The sequence below is a fragment of the Mobula birostris genome, chromosome 9 (assembly GCF_030028105.1).
Source record: "Mobula birostris isolate sMobBir1 chromosome 9, sMobBir1.hap1, whole genome shotgun sequence".
Classification (NCBI taxonomy): domain Eukaryota; kingdom Metazoa; phylum Chordata; class Chondrichthyes; order Myliobatiformes; family Myliobatidae; genus Mobula; species Mobula birostris.
Genome location: NC_092378.1, coordinates 43,622,643 through 43,644,346, shown reverse-complemented (window position 1 = coordinate 43,644,346; position 21,704 = coordinate 43,622,643). Strand labels below are relative to the sequence as shown.

General features: G+C 38.5%; 1 protein-coding gene across 5 annotated transcripts in view; it reads right to left on the bottom strand.

The window, feature by feature from the left end:
* The window catches only part of LOC140202720 (protein FAM3C-like), a 38,967-nt gene that overhangs the window by 12,988 nt on the left and 4,275 nt on the right, over positions 1 to 21,704 (bottom strand). For 4 of the 5 annotated variants that reach the window (XM_072267945.1, XM_072267942.1, XM_072267941.1 and 1 more), the window contains 6 exons: positions 8,005 to 8,054; positions 6,975 to 7,079; positions 4,589 to 4,615; positions 3,749 to 3,872; positions 1,694 to 1,752; positions 1,204 to 1,254 (listed from right to left, as the gene is read on the bottom strand). In XM_072267945.1, the coding sequence (XP_072124046.1) occupies positions 1,204 to 1,254; positions 1,694 to 1,752; positions 3,749 to 3,872; positions 4,589 to 4,615; positions 6,975 to 7,079; positions 8,005 to 8,017 (379 nt within the window). In that variant the 5' untranslated portion in view covers positions 8,018 to 8,054. Of the gene's footprint in view, positions 1 to 1,203; positions 1,255 to 1,693; positions 1,753 to 3,748; positions 3,873 to 4,588; positions 4,616 to 6,974; positions 7,080 to 8,004; positions 8,055 to 13,931; positions 14,028 to 21,704 lie in introns of all 5 variants that reach the window. The other variant, XM_072267943.1, reaches the window with a different exon arrangement.

The window sequence follows — 21,704 nt, the reverse complement described above, 5'->3', positions numbered from 1 at the left end:
GAGAAAATATCCTGCATTTCCTTCCAACCTACATACTCTACTATCTTGGACATACATTGCGCATGCTTTTATCATCACTGAGTAAGATTCTGTAATCTAATCAGACTATGGAAGTATCTTCAGCACACAGACAGCTGGAAGAAGCACTTCACCAACACCTTCTAAAGACTTACATGCTGTAAATTAAAAGGAAAATGCTTGTAGCAATCTATTTTTTTTTAACACATTGACGGTTAACTCAGAACTGCACTGGGGTTCTTTCTTCAGCCCAGATCATTTGTTGCCATCAACTCTATCTGCATTGTAGAGGAACTTCTGGAGTACCACAATGCTGCCTGATATTTTCATTTGACATTAATCTCTGAGAAGAGTTAAACATTCTGATAAGGTCAAGCCAATTTGTATGCTTCACAAGAAAATAGGCACCAGTTTCTAACTCCATTCTTTCTTCAAATGTTTGATTCAAATAACAAGTTTGTGTCTGAATTCCTGCCTCAGCTGCACAGCAAACCTGGATCTTTCAAGTGCGACCATACCAGCTCATGTTTCCAAGTATTACCCAGAGATGTGAACACATTATATTAAAAAAAACATGTATTCAAAAGAGATCGCTCTGTATATAACCGCCACAAAGTTGTTTTTCACCTATCAACTTATATTCATCAGTACAGTTAATACCACTTTTTGTCATTACAATTTTTCTTTAAATCCTCTCTTCCTTCTTTACGTCAGATGACTTAATTTATGTCCTCAACTCTTACAATCATCTTCCCCAGTTCTGCTCTCCGCAGCCTCAAAACACTCCTCAAATACTATAATTACCTTATCATCTCACCTAACTCTCCTCCCCAGTTCTTCTACTAATATTTAGAGATGATTCATATCTCATGGTGTGTTCTGGGTGGGAATCTTTGTATTTATATAGAGGGACCTTGTTACAACAGAATCAAGGTCAGACTAGATCTAAATAAATTTAACATAGAGTTCAAAGTAATGCAATGATTCAACAAGTTCAGAATGACTAATAAATTGAGGTAAACATTTTCTAACAAAATAAAATCTTAGAAAACTAAGACTATTGCTTAAACTGCAAATGTAACTGCACTGAGCCTTTTCAAACACCTTCCTGAAAATTTTAAGCATTAAAGATTACATGTCAAACATAAACATTAGATATTATAATCTGTAGTATTAAATCTGTACCTGCACCCCAAAGGTCAAAAAATTTAGTCTCCAATAATTCACCAGTTTTACCTGAAAAACCAGAAAGGTGAATGAGCTGAAGTGTAAGAGAATAACATTTGAAAGTTTTTTTAAAGTGTAAAACACGCAGTTTAGAATACTTAGTTATAAAACTGACAGAAATTGGTCTTCCCAAGTGCATTCAAAAAGACTATTTTCACCCTCATCATTGATAACAGAAAGAACGTGCATTTTAAAAACACTGCCACACACTGATTCCCTAATCTCATTTTTTACACACTACCTTTATGTTCAGAGTTGAGATGGCTATCAATTATATACAATTCCTACTGATGTTACTTTCCGCAAAGTATAAAACAATAAACACAAAGATAACCAAACCGTCAAGAATTTGAATAACTGATCTTACAAAGGCAGGAAACTGCTGCATGAAGCATTGTTTCAAAACAGGAGATCAGGAACTTCAAACGAGATAAATTGATTCACTTACCATTTACTGTAGCAATGTTCATACCCCGACCAACATTGTTCTTAACACCACTCATTACGCTACAACAGAGAGAATAATTTCATATTACTGTGAAGTTTTGTATTAAGGTTGTTTGTTTACAGATATTATGAAAATGCACAACGTGCCTTGGATGTAATGTCGTGCCCAGGTAAACCTCAAAATAATTCAGCTTTAATTGCATTTATCTACTGAAGCCGAGATAATTATTTGCCACAGGGGTGCATTGCTTTGGGCTTGCTCTGGAAACTATACACTTATAAATCAAAGAGTCATGTCAAATTTGCTAGAGAGCACAATTCTGTGAACCAAATGTTGTCAAAGCAGTGAAGCATTGCTTATGCCTTTGCAGTCAATGTGGAAAACAGAGCAAGGAGCAATACGAAACAAATTCATATAGCACTTGCAAATGGCATTAACAGAACAATGATGGAACTAAAATACATACTGAAACTTGAATGGAAACTGGATTTCATTTTAGATAAAACCCCAAAATTAAATAGAATATATCTTTCAATTACATATATCACATCAATGCAGTTTATTTTAATATAGCACATCAATATATTCCTCATTTTATCAACTGGATCTTTAGATACCTACATTAAAGTAGGAGCCATTTTTCATTATGCTGAAGGATGAAGGAAAAATATTCATCCATAACTTCCTTTTAAATGTCATCACACATATTTGGTGACTTCTCGGTGTTCTGGTTATCATTTATCCATAACCAACAGCATTAAAGTACAGAAAATATCAATAATTTACCTCATTGCTTGCAAACCTTATTACTGCTCATGTGACTGGCAGGGCTTCCCACAAAAGGTAGGATTATTTGTTTAAATAAGGGGACCAAAACTGTGCAAAGTGCTTGGTGTTTGGTTTCACTAGTTTTCTGTACAATTGTATCAATACTGCCCCTTTTCTAAACTACAACTCCCTTGAAATAAACACCACTTGCCTTCCCAAACACTTGTTGCATCAACCTGCTAACCTTTTATGATTTGAGCTAAAAAAAAAAACATCGATCCCTATTATACTTCCATAACACTTCTGTAGCGCTCGTATTATCTAGTGTGAATGGTCACCGCACTCTTTATGAGAAAATCTACTTACATAGTACTATATTAGGTGCAAGTGGACCATCAGAAGCTCTAGGTATTGAAAGGAGGCAGTGAATAGAAAACACACACTTCTGGAGCAAGTTTGTTTATAAAAATAGCAGTATATACAAAATATTTATAGAACAATTCAAAATTCTAACATTCTTAGGTTCCAAATTTTAGATATCAAATGAAAACCAAATTCCTTTTTAGTTAGCATTAGTGACACTCATTAGAATAACCCATATTACTTAAATTTCTCTAATTAGATCTAGTGTTAATGTAAAGGTTTACAGACTAACAATTGCCGTTTTATTTATTCCTAGTTAGCTTGAAAATGAATTGAATTCCTACTCTTAAGTATTATAGTCAACTTCAGTTTCAGTTCAAGTCAGTTTGTCTACAAATTCAAATTCCACCATTTCCCCAAAATAAATACATAATTTTCTTGTTTGTTGGATGAAGAAGTGGGTCATCCACCGAAGGTCGATTCATAAAACTTACACAACAAAAACCTGACCAAATCCCTTGGTAAGATTTAACATAACTAATTTTGGGTTACACGGTAGAAATCTTGGACACTCGTCTCTGCTGATATTGTCTCTCCTCCAGAGGTTTCACCCTGAGTGGTTTCAAGTAAGTAGGGTGTAGATGCTCACTACTAATTCTACTTTGAATAGTTAACATCTTTAGGTTCTAATAATTTGTTGCATTTCTCATGCTTGTCTGCACCTGTGTCAGCCACGCCTTGTTCTCATAGTTCCCCCCCACCCCACCCCCCAAGTTTTCTCTTTTATAAATTCGGCAAACCTAGTTTTCATCCCTTCACGGGTGGAGCTTTTTAACATTACATCTTTGGGTTTAATTAACCTTGGTTACACTTTGCTTATCTGTAATTTAACGTAAAGCAGGAGCTGATGTGTTCGACACTTACATTTTATCTTCAATACAGATTTTGGGACCAACAACATTTGCTGCTCCACTGGCCATTTTGAATGCAAAATGATTCTCAGGGCAAGGCTTTGCGAGGCCACATTTGTATTTTGGTGCCTTTGTTACTAAGATAAAATTTTAAAGAGTTATTTCAAAAAATAAATTCACATGTTACTCAATAAATTAACACAAGTAGAAAAAAAAACAAAGAATACAGGAAGATGACTGATAAGCATTACAGTATTATCTCTATCTTCTCTGCAAAGTGTTAGCTAAATCCCATAAAAATTATCAGACCATAAATTAGTTTCATATATTTTTTTCTGGATAGCAGAAGTATACTTGAGGTTGCAAAAGCTATATAAAAATCTCAACACCGATACCAAGCTGACATGTGTTCAATCAATGGAAGAACACATTCCAAAGTTACTATATATATTGCAGGATGTATACAGAAGCCTTTAAAACTACAATTCTAAACAATAATTCACTCCTGCTACATCCGGATGGCATACTTTTATATTCCTCGCTCTATTAAATCCTAGAATACCACTGCAAATAACAAACTCAAAGAGATGCCCATATCACTGTGCAAGTCCAATGCACCATAGGTAGACAGTGCGAATGGGCTGAAAATTGGCACGTCTGGGGTAACAACACTCATGTGCAATATTTGTGCAACAAGACACTTCAGAAGACTTTACTATTGTGCTCATAACTAAAAGTACAGAGGACTAGATGGTCAATTTCCCCTTTCTGAAAATAAATGAATTAAAAATAAAAAAATTAGTTACTGTAATAGTCTAAAACTTCCAGTTTGCACATCTGAAAAAAGGCTTACTTTGTACTTGATCGTCTTGTGATCTGGCTGCAAAATAAAACAATTAAACTGTTGTTAGTAATCAACTCATCTGCTTTGCAATAATTTAAAGCAAGCTAAAAATTTGACAAACACGTCAATCTTGAAATTCACATATTTTCAAATTATACATGCATCATGATGAAAGCTTTCAGAAAACTCATGGAAGATGTGCATATTTAGGTCTTATCAATTAAAAGCATCTTTAACTCATGAAATTAGTTAAAATTGGGTCCAATGACAATCTGTTGCATATTGCTGCAACTTTTACAAGGCAATTTCACAGCCTTACTTTTGGATCATTTTAACTTACATGTAACAGCCATTACAACTTAACTTAAAAAGCTGATGTATATAAAGAAAATAGCCTGCAAAGCCTCTTTTGCAATCTTGTTTTGGTTTTGCTGCTAGTTTGAAAGTGGGTGACTAGTTTACTCAGCTCTGTCAAGCAGCTAAAAAAGTTGTAAGTAACTTCTCTTAAACAAAAGCAATGAGAAAATAATTACAATAATTAAAATGTTATTTCCAGATAATGTATAGTTCACTCCAGCTGATGCTTGTTTCTAGATACCATCAGTCGATCTCCTGACCAAAGGATCAGGGATGAGGACAGAATTAACAGAACTGCCCAGGCATGTTAAGATTCACCATGAGAACACAATTATGAATGAACAAAGAGCCTTGAAAATAAGAGAGAATTGATTAGAGAAAGACCAGGAGGGTAGACCTTTGTGCTGATCATGACAGAGTGCATTACAGCAAGTACAGAAGAAATATTAGCTACGAACTATCAGGTGGCACGCTGAATATAGAATTCTCTCCATAAACTATTCTTAACTATCTGAATGAGGACCATGCATACTCAAAAAGGATAAACAGAAAAGGCGAACGTGAGTGGAATAAGAGTGATTTATGGTCTTTTTACAATATACCGTGGAAATACAAAAAGAAAAATACTCACAAAATAATAATAAAAAAGAGCAATAAATATTGATAACATGAGATGAAGAGTCTTTAAAAGTGAATCCATAGGTTAAGGGAACATTTCAATGATGGGACAAGTGAAATTGTGTGTAGTTATCCCCTCTGGTTCAAGAACCTGATGGTTGAAGGGTAGTAGCTATTCCTGAAACAACAGCCTCAAAGAATTTTTGTCTTTTGCACATTGGTTGTTTGTCTTTGCTGTGTGCACTTTTACTCTGATGCTATTGTTCTTTATATCTACTGTAAATGCCTGCAAAAAAAAATCTCAGGACAGTATATAATACATTTACTTTGAACCCAAAGAGTGTGTGATCCCATCCATTGTCATAGGCATAGCAGAGTTTAACATCAATCTCATCATAAAAACTGTCATCAATACTACACATAGAATTTTCTAACATCAGTACTTTTTTTTCCATTCAAGGGCATTGGTATTTCCATACCTGGCCAGGATGTAACCAGTCAGTATACTCTCCACCGTGCATCTATAGAAGTTTGTCAAGATTTCAGATGACTTGCTGAATCTTTGCAAACTTCCAAGAAAGTAGAGGCACTGCGGTACCTTCTTTATAATGGCACTGGACCTAGGGCAGATCCTTTGAAATGATAACGCCGAGGTGCAGACTTATGGTGCACCTTTGCTGATGGAGATTATTGAGGAGATGTTGCCAATCTGAACTGACTGGGATCTACAAGTGAGGGAAATCCGTTTGCACAAAAAGGTATTGAGACCTAGGTCTTGGAGTTCATTGATTAATTTTGAGCTATTGATTAGTTCCTTAATCAGTATTACCTGTGAGCTTGTATAAAGGGTCAATCAATGGCCTCAAATTATAATATAATATAGACACAATCAAAAACAACAATCATTAACGTTTGATTTGCATTGCCACCTGTAATCAGCAAGTTGTTTTCAATGTACATGTTCTACATTATTTAAAGGCATCCAGATGTTCAAATGCTGAAATCCCATGCTCAGGGGAATCATTTTATACACAGGAGAAGAGGTAAGGTGACAAGGAAAGCAGATAAAACAGTGAGAAAAGCATCATCAAACCAACCCCATGCAACTAAAACCTGATAAGTTATATGGTTCGACAGTAGGGCTCTTATGCCACAGAGGTACCAGACCATAGTAAAAGCATTACTCAAAAGAAAAAATATTTCGTTAAACTTACTTAAACCAACGTAAATGAAATAGCTGTTGCTAAAGAGGCTGGTGGAGACTGATAATGCTATAACAACAGTTGAATATTAATAATCATTCAAGCCATCTTTCTGTTTATGAATGAAATCAGCTTATTTCTATGTAAAAACATTGTTCTGCATTTTATTTCAGAAACTTAGCATTCCAAGATACTGGAGCATGTAGTAAAATACTTACTAAATATTGATTTGAAATTTGCATTGATTTTGATTTCAAATATTTGGAATGCAAGATAACCCATCAGCAAAGACACTACAATGACAACCCCAAGTTTTATTGGACCTGAAAGATCAAATAGTTAAAAAAAGACATGTCAGCTTGAGAAAATGTTTTAGGAAATAAGACACAATAAGAAATTGCAAACAACTTACTTGTCCAGTAACGGACACAATATTCCAGGAAAGGAGGAGGGCTGTAGAAGGAGTGATTTACCGTAACAAATCCATATTGAGGGACTTTGATTGTGGGGACAGCTTAAAAATCTGGGCTATTTTTCTTGAAAAGCATGAGGTTACAAAGTTGTTCAAAAGACTTTTTTTTAAATCATGGAAAACAGAAAAATTCTTCACACTAGCAAAGCTGTGAAGTACTTAAGGACACAAAATGAAACTCAAAAGAGCCAAATGTGATGCAAGGAAGAATTTGTTTTTGTAGATTCAATTTCAAAATCAATTTTATAGTAAAAACTGGAATCCTATAGGTCATGATTTTTTGAGACAAAATTGTTGCTAACATTTTTGAACAATCTTTAATCTAAAAGCTTAATATCCGCAAACCAAACAGTGCACTTATTGAAAATACTGCATTTCCAATAAATTGAATTGAATGGGTGAACAATTCATGTAATTTATTCAGAATAAATATTAAATTTAAGTTCAGGATTATATACATTAACTACATTAATTGACAAATTGTGGGACTGAAATAATAAAACAGCAGAAAACACTGAATAAACAGAAATAAGCACCAGGTCTCAACTTTTTTTCCTTAAAAAACATAATTATTGTTACCAATTCATTACTCAGCGATAATCTCTGCTCAAAATTACGACACGTGATAGATGATTGTCAATGTGAGCAAATGCTCTAGAAAGGTTCACCAACCCTAGTACACTGTCAATTGATGTTCCAAATTTAATTTTATCCAGGTGTCTTGATATAAAGCAAATGGCGTTAAAAAGTAATTTAATAAAGTTTGCTGTATTTACCTGCTATTCTCATTGTTCCAATTTTAATGAAAATCACCCAGCTTCAATATCTGTAAGAATAAAACACCCTCAATTTCAATGAAACTATGTTTCAAAGAAAAATAATTGGTTTCAAATAAATAATTGAAATAATCGTGAATGTCAATACTTGAGTCTCCATAGTCTAAGACGTATTCATCCATAAAAAAGTAATAAATAACTTGTTTCTTTATATCCAGACTGGGAATTTCTACTCAAGAGAAGAGGACTAGTTATTATCGGACGTTGTACAGCACAATAGCAAATCCCAGTAATAGACTCCATACCCAGATGCATCGTGATTACTTACCAGCCTAATAATCAGCACAGGTATGCATTACATTTATTTTGAAAATCTCATTGAGATTGGAAAAGTACAGGAGAAAAGTTGAAAAGTGTTGAGTACATTAAGTGGTGAAAGGTTGCTTAGTTAACTTGAAACAATGTGTCTTAAGACTTGAGGTTACAAGGAAGAGGAGTTTATAAGGATTTATATCCCATAGGAATGCAAGAAATAGCTTTTGCAGCCTACAATCAGGAATGAGGTGGCAGGGAATTATGGGGGTAGGGGGAAGAAAACAAAATCTCATGAGATCCTAATTGTACTTTGTACATATATGAATGAATTACTTGGACATTAACTTTGAACAGGTCACACAACCTAAATGAAAAACTTACTCAGTTCAAATTTATAAGTATGGAGGGCAATCCCATTTGCTAGCTCTAACTCAGCTGTTAGTTGTCATGATACTCTTCCATCCTCACCTATTATTTTCTATTACTAATACATTGATTTAAGGAACATCTTAACTGTGTGCTGCAACATGTCTTGTGTAAGAAAACAACACACCACCATTATTGTTTCTTTACAGCATAATTGACTTTTAGATGTAGACAATCACATGAAAGACTGGAGAGTGATGTGGGAGAGTAAGGGAAAATTAATCTTGGTGTAGGTTAAAAGACTGGAACAACATCATGAGCTGAAGGCCTGTATTGTTCTATATGCCAATTGCACTCCATCCTAATGCAAGCACATCACCAAATGGTGCGAATTCATTTTATTTATAAACAGCATTCTCTTACACCAAGCCAAGCTTTCCACCTGCATTAAACTTATCTGTACTAGCATGATAACATAAATCGCAAATTCTCCCATTTAGTTCTATTTCCAATCCAATTCAATTTTAAATTGACATCAATTTTTTTTTAAACTGGAAATTTTCAAAAAGAGTTTGATAACTATTTTAAGGGAAAGCATGCAAAGATATGAACAGCAAGAGAATAAATGGGTGATTTGAAACTATACCATTGGGCTGACTCAGACATAACAAGCCAAAAGCTTCGCTGTGCCAGATTATTGGGTGAGGAAGCTAATTAACCTTACAACTCTCATCAAAAAAGGGTCTATTCTGTGACCTAACTACATCATTGATTGATATCCTATAATGTCTATGATTAACATAATTCTATTAATTTTAGAGATGAAAGCAGTTGTTATTAACAAGAGATCTCTAAAAATCCACTTGTTTTTGATACTGGAAGTGTTTCCGAGCTTGCGGTCAACAGTACTCCTTAGTCCTGGATTTCACCATCAGAAGAAACTGTTTCCCATCAACTCTCTTTAATATCTTGAAATCTTCAATTAAAACTCCTTTTGACCATCTAAATGATAGACAACTTAACAACAACCTGCACAGTGCCTCTTGTAATTTAACCCTTGGAGTCAGTTGTTTTTGTCATAAACATACTCATTCCCTCTGAGGCTCGTTAAAATATCTTTCATAAGGTGCAAATTCCAGAACTGCTCATCAGACTACAACTGTTGTCGTTCTCAAGTTTTTATTGCATTTGTCTTTATCATTTTCTGTACATACTCATTTCATTTTAATGCTCCAAGTATGAGATGATCCCAACTTTTTTGGACACCTACCTCTATCCACAACAATTCAAAATCTTTCGACCCTATGTCACCTCTTTCTAATGATTTAATTTCATTTTTTTTTAACCAACAAAGCAATGCCACCCCCTGCCTTCCTGCCTGTACTTTCAATACAAGGTGTATCCTTGGACAATAAGGTTCCCAGCTATAATCTTCCAGCCATGACTTGGTGATGCCTGCAACATCATACATGCCAAAATGTAACTGTGCTTCAAGTTCATCTACCTTATTCCATATACTGCACAGATTCAAACATAACACCTTCAGTCCTGTATTCACCCTTTTTGACTTTGATCACCTTTTGCATTGCAACATTCAGTTGACTGCAATTTTGCCCTATCATCAGCCTTTCCTTGCTGGGGGTCTCACTACGCATTGCATCTGCTGGTAAACCAACTACCTCATCTTCAGCACTATCACTGTGGATTCCACCTCCCTACCAAACTACTTTAAACCCATCCTAACAACTCTAGTCAACTTGCCTGCAAGAATATTGGACCCCCCCCCCCCCCCAGCTTCAGTTGTAAACTTTACCTTTTGTACAGGTTATACCTTCCCCAGCAGAGATCTATAAATCTAAATACCTGTCCCCTACATCAGTTCCTCAGCACATAGTCACATGCCAAGTCATTCTATTCTTACCCTCACTGGCATGTGGCATAGGCAGCAATCCAGAGAGGTCCTGCTTCCCAGCTTTCTACCTAGCTCCCCAAAATCTCTCTCAGGGCCTCATGATGTTGCCTACCTGTGCCATTGGTGCCAATATGCACAAACACCTCTCGCTGCTCACCCTCAACCTTGAGAAAACCATGGATCTATTCTGAGACATCCCTGAATATGGCACCAAGAAGACAATACCACTGATATCTCTATTGGGCTCACAGAACCGTGTCTCTGTTCTTCTGATTAAGGAATTTCCTATTAACACTGTGAGTTCTCTTCACCTTTCTGCTCTTCTGAGCCACAGCAGCAGACTCAGTGCCAGAGACCCAGTCACTGTGGCTCCCCCTGGATGGTCGTCCCCATTGACATTATCTAAAGTTATATACTTATTATTGAGGGGAACGGCCACAGGTGTACTCTGCACTGGCTGTGCATTTCCCCTCCTTCTCCTGACAGTCATCCACTATCCTGTCTCCTGCAACCTCAGGGTGACCACTTCCCTGTAGCTCTTGTCTATCACCTCCACATTTTCCTGCATGAGTCGAGGTTATCGAGCTGCAGCTCCAGTTCCTTAATATGCCCTCTCAGGAGCTGCAGCTCGGTGAACCTGGTGCAGGTGTGTTTATCCGGGAGACTGGAGGTCTCTCAGACTTCCCACATCCCACACGCAGTATAAATCACTACCTCTGGAGCCATTCTCACTAAACTACTATGCCCTAGTAGATGAGGAATGAACAAATAAGAACAGAAGGAGAATAACTTCAAAGGCAATTTACCTCACCCAAGCCTGATGAGCCAAAGCCACTCTAAAGACAGGCACACTCCAAAAGAATGGCCTCTCCACTTGCACTTGAATTATTCTTACTAGCCCTTTCTAATGAATCCCCCTTGCTGATTGGTCATTCCTCAGTGAAACTGCTGTGAAACTCTGGCTTTAAAATCTCCGTCGCTGTCCTGATTAAAAGGTAGCTCTCTTTATGTACTCCTGATGTGGATTATCATATCAATTTTCCACAATCTAACTATGTGCTAAATCCAATACTTACATACTTCCCTTTATCAAAAATATCCACTTACAGGAACAAGCTATGTCATAAACGTAACCCTCAATTCTCCACTGTGGTTCTGCATAGATCTCAAGGGATCACAAGTGGGTCTCAAGGGATCACATGTGAGCAACATATTAAACTAGCTAGGGATGCGTTATACTTCACTGGTTTCAGAGTCATTTGATCAAATTACAGAGGGAGAATTAACGAAGGGGTTATAGCCCAGTAAAATGTTTTAATACATAAGTGAAAAATACATTCCCTTTTTATTCCAGAACTCTCTTATTTTTGTAAAAATAAAAACTAAGAATGCATCATAATTGGTATTTAAAATATCAATGTATTAATGATCAAGAATCAAATCCAGCTAATAAAAACATACATAATGTGCAAAAGTCTTAAACACATACAGTATAAATAGTTAGGGTCCTAAGACTTTTGCACAGTACTGTAGTAATTTTATTTATTGCACAGAACTGCTGCTGCAAAATAAAACATATTTGAATTGAATTCAAATGAATTGACTTTATTTCTCGCATCCTTCACATACATACTTGGACTTCAGGGTGCCCCGAGGCGACTCGTGTGGCAGCAGAACTCTCAATGGATATGATTAAATATTCTCCTTTCCACCTGATACTGCTAAAAAGCTCAGCTGCTTCCAAGGTCAGTACAGTCAACAAAGATGTCTTAATGCGCTTAAACGAACTATCACTGCTTAGAACTGACGAAAACAATGGTGATTGGGAACAGATTCCTCATAGGATTCCACATAGGAAACATGGCTGCAGGTCAGGGATACAAGTGCGTTTAAGGGTACGGGGTTTAAAACTCCCAATACCGACTACCTTGCTGGCAAATGTGCAGTCTCTGGTGAATAAAATCAATGATCTCAGAGCTAAGGTGCTGATTCAGAGGGACATTAGGACCACTGGTGTCCTTTTGTCTCATGGAATCCTGGCTAACCCCTTCTATCAGCAATTCAGATCTACGGGTTTACTATACACTGTCAGGATAGATAGGACACCGACTGCTGTCCCAATTCTGCTCAGCAGAACTGGAATATCTTGCAGTTAAATGCCGTCCATCTTACCTACCACGGGAGATTTCCGGGATCATTTTGGTAGCAGTATACATTCCACCTCAGGCCATTGTCAATCAGGCTTTAGATGATCTGAACAATGGGATCAACATGCATGAAACAGCACACCTGAACACCTTCACCATTGTTTTGGGGGATTTTAACCAGGCCAGTCTGAAAAACAATCACTAAGCAATTACCATCAACAGATCACTTACAATACCAGAGAAAACAACACACTGGACAATTGCTACACAATCATCAAAAATTTCACACCCTTACTTTGGGAAATCTGATCACCTGTCTACACTTCTACTCCCTGAGTAGACGCAAAGACTGAAGACTACAGCACCGGTAGTGAGGACCAAGAAGATATGGACATGAGAAGCACAGGAGCGATTACAGGACTACTTCGAATCGGTGGACTGGACTGTATTCAAGGATTCACCTACAAATCTAGATGAGTATGCTGCAATTAGTACCGACTTCATTAAAACCTGTGTGGATGAGTGTGTGTCTACAAAGACTTACTGTACATTCCCAAACCAAAAGCTGTGGATGAACCAGGAGGTATGTCGTCTGTTGAAGGCTAGATCTGTGGTATTTAAGTCTGGCGACCTGGGTCTGTACCAGAAAACCAGGTATGATTTGCAAAGGGCTATTTCAAGGGCGAAGAGACAATTTCAAGTGAGGTTGGAGGCAACATCGGATGTATGACAACTCTTGCAGGGCTTGCAAGACATTACTTCCTACAAAGCAAAACCCAATAGCATGAATGGCAGTGATGCTTCACTACCAGATGAACTCAAAGTCTTCTATGCCCGCTTTGAAAGGGAGAACATAACTACAGCTGTGAAGATCCCTGCTGCACCCAGTGACCCTGTGATCTCTGTCTCAGAGGTCGATGTTAGGCTGTCTTTAAAGAGAGTGAACCCTCGCAAGGCAGAAGGTCCTGATGGAATACCTGGTAAGACTCTGAAAACTTGAGCCAACCAAATGGCGGGAGTATGCAAGGACATTTTCAACTTCTCACTGCTATGGGCGGAAGTTCCCACTTGCTTCAAAAAGGCAACAATTATATCAGTACCTAAGAAGAATAATGTGAGCTGCCTTAATGACATCTACAGTAATGAAATGCTTTGAGAAGTTGGTTATGACTAGACTGAATACTTGCCTCAGCAAAGACCTACACCAATTGCAATGTGCCTATCGCCACAGTAGGTCAACAGCAGATGCAATCTCAATGGCTCTTCACACGGCCTTAGACCACCTGGACAATACAAACACTATGTCAGGATGCTGTTCATCGACTATAGCTCAGCATTTAACACCATCATTCCCACAATCCTGATTGAGAAGTTATAGAACCTGGGTCTCTGTATCTCCCTCTGCAATTGGATCCTCAACTTCCTAACCAGAAGACCACAATCAGTGCGGATTGTTGATAATATCTCTTCCTTGCTGACTATCAACACTGGTGCACCTTGGGTGTGTGCATAGCCCACTGCTCTACTATCCCTATACCTATGACTGTGGCTAGGCATAGCTCAAATACCATCTATAAACTTGCTGATGATACAACCACTGTTGGTTGAATCTCAGGTGGTGATGAGAGGCTGTACAGGAGTGATATGCAAACTAGTGGAGTGGTGTTGCAGCAACAACCACCTGGCACTCAATGTCGGTAAGATGAAAGAGCTGATTGTGCACTTCAGGAGGGGCAAGGTGAAGGAACACACACCAATCCTCATAGAGGGAACAGAAGTGGAGAGATCTAGAAGTTTCAAGTCCCTGGGTGGCGAGATCTCTGAGGACCTAACCTGGCCCCAACATATCAGCGCAATTATAAAGGCCGCAAGACAGCAACTATACCTTATTAGGAGTTTGAACATATTTGGTACGTCAACAAATACACTCAAAAACTTCTACAGGTGTACCATGGAGAGCATTCTGACAGGCTACATCACTGTCTGGTATGGGGGGGGGGGTGGTACTACTGCACAGGACTGAAAGAAGCTGCAGGGGGTTGTAAATTTAGTCGGCTCCATCTTGGGTACTAGCCTACAAAGTACCCAGGACATCTTTAGGGAGTGGTGTCTCAGAAAGGCAGCGTCCATTATTAAGGACCTCCAGCACCCAGGGCATGCCCTTTTTCACTGTTACCATCAGGTAGGAGGTACAGAAGCCTGAAGGCACACACTCAGTGATTCAGAAACAGCTTCTTCCCCTCTGCCATCTATTCCTAAATGGACATTGAACCCGTGAACACTACCTCACTTTTAAAAAATATATTATTTCTGTTATTGAAGGATTTTTAATCTATTCAATATAGATATACTGTAATTGATTGATTTATTCATTATTTTTTCTTCTTCTAATTATGTATAACATTGAACTGCTGCTGCTAAATTAACAAATTTCACGACAGATGCTGGTGATAATAAACCTGATTCTGACATGAGGAGTAAAAATCTTTACGTTACGTCTCCGTCTAAATGTGAAATATGCAATTTATAGTAATTTGTAATAAATAGTATGCACAACAGGACAGTCAATATAGCATAGAAATACAATTGTATCAGATGAGTTAATCAGTCTGATGGCCTGGTGGAAGAAGCTGTCCTGGAGCGTGTTGGTCCTGGCTTTAATGTTGCGGTACCATTTCCTGGATGGTAGCAGCTGGAACAGTTTGTGGTTGGGGTGACTCGGGTCCCCAATCACCCTTCAGGCCCTTTATATGAAACTACAGGACATAGGACAGTACAGGCCCTTCGGCCCACAATGTTGTACCGACCCTCAAACCCTGCCTCCCATATAACCCCCCACCTTAAATTCCTCCATATACCTGTCTAGTAGTCTCTTAAATTTCACTAGTGTATCTGCCTCCATCACTGACTCAGGCACTGCATTCCACGCACCAACCACTCTCTGAGTAAAAAAGAACCTTCCTCTAATATCACCCTTGAACTTCCCACCCTTTACCTTAAAGCCATGTCCTCTTGTATTGAGCAGTGGTGCCCAGGCGAAGAGGCGCTTACTGTCCACTCTATCTATTCCTCTTAATATCCTGTATACCTCTATTATGTCATCCTCCTTCTCTCCAGAGAGTAAAGCCCTAGCTCCCTTAATCTCCAATCATAATGCATACTCTCTAAACCAGGCAGCATCCTGGTAAATCTCCTCTGTACCCTTTCCAATGCTTCCACATCCTTCCTATAGTGAGGTGACCAGAACTGGTGACGGTACTCCAAGGGTGGCCTAAACAGAGTTTTATAGAGCTGCATCATTACCCCGCGACTCTTAAGCTCTATCCCTCGACTTAAGAAAGCTAACACTCCATAAGCTTTCTTAACTACCCTATCTACCTGTGAGGCAACTTTCAGGGATCTGTGGACAAGTGCCCTCAGATTCCTCTGCCCCTCCACACCATCAGGTATCCTACCATTTACTTTGTACTCTGCTTTGGAGTTTGTCCTTCCAAAGCGTACCACCTCACACTTCTCTGGGTTGAACTCCATCTGCCACTTCTCAGCCCACTTCTGCATCCTATCAATGTCTCAATGCAATCTTCGACAATCCTCTACACTATCTACAACACCACCAACCTTTGTGTCATCTGCAAACTTGCCACCCAACCCTTCTACCCCCATATCCAGGTCGTTAATAAAAATCACGAAAAGTAGAGGTCCTAGAACTAATCCTTGTGGGACACCACTAGTCACACTCCTCCAATCTGAATGTACTCCCTCCACCATGACCCTTTGCTTTCTGCAGGCAGGCCAATTCTGAATCCACCTGGCCAAACTTCCCTGAATCCCATGCCTTCTGACTTTCTGAATAAGCCTACCATGTGGAACCTTGTCAAATGCCTTACTAAAATCCATGTAGATCACATCCACTGCACTACCTTCATCTATATGCCTGGTCACCTCCTCAAAGAACTCTATCAGGCTTGTCAGACACCATCTGCCCTTCACAAAGCCATACTGATCGTCCCTGATCAGACCATGTTTCTCTAAATGCCCATAGAACCTATCTCTAAGAATCTTTTCCAACAGCTTTCGCACCACAGACATAAGGCTCACTGGTCTATAATTACCCGGACTATCCCTACTACCTTTTTTGAACAAGGGGACAACATTCGCCTCCCTCCAATCCTCCGGTACCATTCCTGTGGACAACGAGGACATAAAGATCCTAGCCAGAGGCTCAGCAATCTCTTCCCTCGCCTCGTGGAGCAGCCTGGGGAATATTCCGTCAGGTCCCAGGGACTTATCCATGGTTGGGAAAAGAGGAAGAGGATGGGGATAGAGTGTGAAGCACCAGAGAGACATTCTGTAATGATCAATAAACCAAGGTTTGGAATCAAATGACCTTGCCTGGTATCTGAGGGCTGAGTGCATATGCATCCGCAGCAGCCCCCCGACCCTGGCACTGCTTCTCTGCACATGTCCCACACATTTCTTGCGGCGCCCCACGCTCACCATTCCCAACATCCTTTACTCCTGCCAGATTTATAAGTTCACTCTTCGTTCCACGTTGACAAATACAGAACAGTGCAAAAGTCTTAGGCACCCTTGCTATACGTATGTGCCTAAGACTTTTGCGTAGTATTGTTTAGAATCCTGCAGAGTCTTGATAGGGTAGGCACATTCACTTTGAGAAGAAATTAGATCCAGACTTCACTATTTCAAGATAATGGTTCACCTCCAACACAAAAATTGGGAGAATTTTATTTCAGGCTGGCGGAAGCAGAGTCTTCTTTGACACAGATTCTTCCTCAAAGGGTGAAAATTTACTGTGAGTAATGCATAATTGAGGTAACAAACTATCTCTGACATGACATTGCTGCATGGTGTCGTCCCGAGACTGAATAGTCTACTCTGCCAAATTCTAAATTTCTGCTATTCTGAGTTTAAAAAAAAGCTTTAATTAATTTGATCGTTTGCCTCAGCACCAATTGCTCTCTTAAGCCTTAAAAGAACTTGGAAATCTAAATAAATTGTATCCATAAACCTTAACCTTGTCTATATTTAGTTACCCCAGTAAAGAACTAAGTCAGGTTCAACCAATACATTCTTTTCAAGGTCCTAACTAACCACTGCATATTGTGTTTTTGTTTTCTACAAACTTATCTACATTCTTCTTTTGTAGGATTCCATTATAATTCCTAACATCAAGTTAAGCCAAATGGTCCACAGGTCCTGGGGCACGAATTTCCTTCTAAACATTAAACACCAGTCCTTTGGTGTTGCATCTATTCTTCAAGAAATTGCTCACTTATTAGCATGTGGCTGCCTTCTCAGAGTCATAGAGTTGTAGAGCACGAAAATAAGTCCTTTGGCTTAATGAGTCTATACCAACATTCATTATATTAATCCTACACAAAACCTAGATTTCCCCTCAAGTCTATGACAAGCCTAGAGATGAAAGGCAATGTACAATGACCTATTAATCTACCAACCTGCATGATTTCAGGAAGTGGGAGGAAACAGGAACATCTAGAAAAGTGGCTCCCAACCTTGGGTCCATGGACCTCTCGGTTAATGGTAAGCGTCCATGGTATTAAGAGGTTGGGAACCCTTGATCTAGAGGAAACCCATACAGTCAGAGGAAAATTGTGTAAGCTAGAGATCGTGACTGAATCCAGGTTGCTTGAGCTATGAAATAACAGCTCTACTGAATGCATTATTGTTCTAGCTGCCATAGATATTTTAAAATGGTTAGCATTGCCATTATAGCTTGGGTATTCCAAAGCCTGGAATTCAATTTTGATGTCATCTGTACGCTCTCCCTGTGAAGTACATAGGTTCCTCGGAATGCTCTGGTTTCCCTTTACAGACCAAAGGTGTACCGGCTGGTAGGTTAATCGGTCATTGTAAGTTGTCCTGTGTTAAATAGGTCATTTGCTGGGCAGACAGGCTTGTTGGGCCAGAAGAGCCTGATCTGGACTGTGTCTCTAAGTAAAATAGAAATGTAATCTATGAGTTTTAACCTGTGAGTTTTATTCATGAGAAATTTCTCTCATGTTCTGAAATCATGCCCACCTCCCCAGTAAACATAAATAATTATTTATTGTTACTATTTCACCTTTTGCTTCCATTTTTCTGCAGCTCATCCCTCAGTGGCCTTAGTCTCTGAAATAAGTGCTCCTATGTAGAGCATTACTATTTTATGTACTTTGATCTATTTTTGTAGTTTTCTTTCTATCCTGTTGAAAAATTAAAATGTTTTCATTTTGCACTTAAAATTTTTGTTTTCCGATAATCGTTTTTGTTTCCATCTTATTGTCCCAAGTTTCATCTCAAGAACCTCAAAACCTGCTCTTCTCCAATTTATCATGTACAGCACAAGACTTCCTGAATTATTTAAAACGTTGCCTGTTTTAGTTCATTATTTCTCACTCGATCCAAAAGTGGATCATTCTACCAACACACTGAATTAAAAAACAGCCCTGTGCATTTTGCAAGGACTCATCCCCTTAATGTCTCCTACTGCTTCTGGCCAGTTAAAGTCAGGATGGTTACAATACCTTGACTATTATTTTAAGTTTTTTTCAATTATTCTCCCAATTTCTTGGTAATAGTTTACTTCCTTTCACTTCACATGGTCTGTAGAACACTCCTATTAACAAGATATGTGTTTTTATTAATCTGGATGATGACCACAGTTCTGACTGAAACTGGCTGTAATCAACCACCTACTAGCACTACTCCAATCCCGAACATCTCTATCACTACTGTATCTAGACCCTTCGGATGCCAATGCATCAATGTGGAATGTTTGAGTTTTGGTGGGCTGGAAAAATGGCCAGCTAGTGGGAACCCACACAGTTTAACCCTTTGAAAAATAGGCATTTCAGCAAGATAAACAGTCTGTGTGGAATGGGCAACATTTTTAGAAGTGATTAAAGGAAAGAATGACAGGAATAAAGCTTTTATAAGGTAGCTTTAGCACAAAGAGCAAGTAAAAATGAAGCTTGTTCCACTCAAAAATACGCCATACTAAAATCAAATAGAGCTTGAGGGAGGATAAGGACATCCCTGATGGTCAGTACATTCCCCATTATCGGCTTTAGGAAGAACTTTAGTTCTGAACTGAAAAGTACAGAGTCCTATTCCAGGTCAAATTCTATTATGTGGAACCAAGAATATTAACCTTTTTTTAAATTTCACAAAACCAGATGCTATAAATTACTGTGGCTACTGACAGGAGTTTTATTTGCATCTCTGGGCATGTGACCATCTGATTAATGACGAAGGGGGCTATGCAAATACCTAAGAAAGCTAACATACACCACCATCATTTTATGTTAGTCACTGTGTTTGAGCCAAAACAAACAGGCCGCAAAATTTTAAGTTCCTCTTTAATCACATGTCTGAATTAGACCACAGCAGAGCCGATGCTTATCCACTGACTGACAAAGGGGTTACTTCCAGGAAAATGCAGGTATTTCCCAATAGTTTCAATGTAAAAACTGTTGTTACATTCCACAGCCAAGAATATTGCTCAATAAATGTAAACACTTAAAAATATATCAATACAATTCTTAAAATAAAACAATTTCAGGGTATGGACCAAGTGAATCTCTTTTACCTGCTTATTCTTCAATGAACTGTGCACCACCTACCTCCCTCTTCCCCTCCCCTCTCCTCCCAATTCTCTTCGGCAGTGATGGGTTGAGTTAACTGCAATCTTTATTGACAATGATTTGAATTTTAAGGATTGAAATTCCAGTGCAGATCCCCTCTCCACCCTGAATTCACTCATAATTTTTTGCCAACATAACCCATGATTTGTTTTAGTGGTTAAAAATCTACATGAAGGGAGGACACCAACACTAACAAACCTCTTACACTACAGCCAAATCTGAGGGCCATCTGTAATATTGAACAGGAAACAACAAGACAGCTTACACTTCATTGATTGCTTTAACAAATTTCATTTGCAATGACGAGTCTGTGTGGATACACGTGCTTGTGTTTATGTTTGTCTCCCAAGCTGCTATGTACAGGTGACATTTGCACATACTCTGAAGCTGGGATCCAAGGCCAGCATCAATATTTTCAAAGTCTCTTACTTTCATTAATGGGTCTCCTCAAATTGTAGGAGCGATCAAAGAAGTTGGTGTCAAAACGACTTATAATTTATTGAAACTGGTGCACACCGGAGACCAGACAAAGCTGATCGTCAAAAATATGATTTTGTGTCAGCCTTATACACCTTTCCACATCTGTGATATGCAGAAAACTTAATTAAAAATGTTTTGATCGTTACACTTCTCCATATGTATCGCTACACAGAAGACTTAGTTAACAGTAAAACTATGCTTTGGTTACAGAATATAACACTTAAATTTCCACAAGTTTAATTCAGTCAACAGCAAGTTCTTGCCACAATAGTAGCATGCTATAAGACAATTAAGTCTCTTTATTTTTGTTGATCTGTATCAGCAGCATTCTGTTTTCACATCAGTACAAGCAACATTCTATTTCACCAGTTTTTAACCCTCTGTAGTCTTACCCCTACAACAGACCAACTCCCAAATTTCAGGAGCAAACCATTTCAGAGAGGCTGGCACTGACGATGAAATTCACTGTCACCTTCAATGTGTTAGTTAGGACAGCACAAGTGATTCAGGAATTCTGTTTGCAGATTAAGACTTCAGATCTAGCACAAAAGTTGATCCCCTGAAGCTGCATTGACCCCTGCTCTCCTGTATCATACCGAGAGCGCGCTAGACTAATCTACAAAGTACCAACACCATCTCCACAAAATCTTACAAATTTACTAGATGGACAAGTGATCCAATATCATTGCCCTCTCTGAAGGTCAACATTCCCAGTATTGATATCATGGCACTTACATGCCTTGCTCTTTAAATCACTCCAAGCTCTCTCAGGGGAACTGTTTACCAGATACAGAGTATGCGGTCAAACACCCCCTG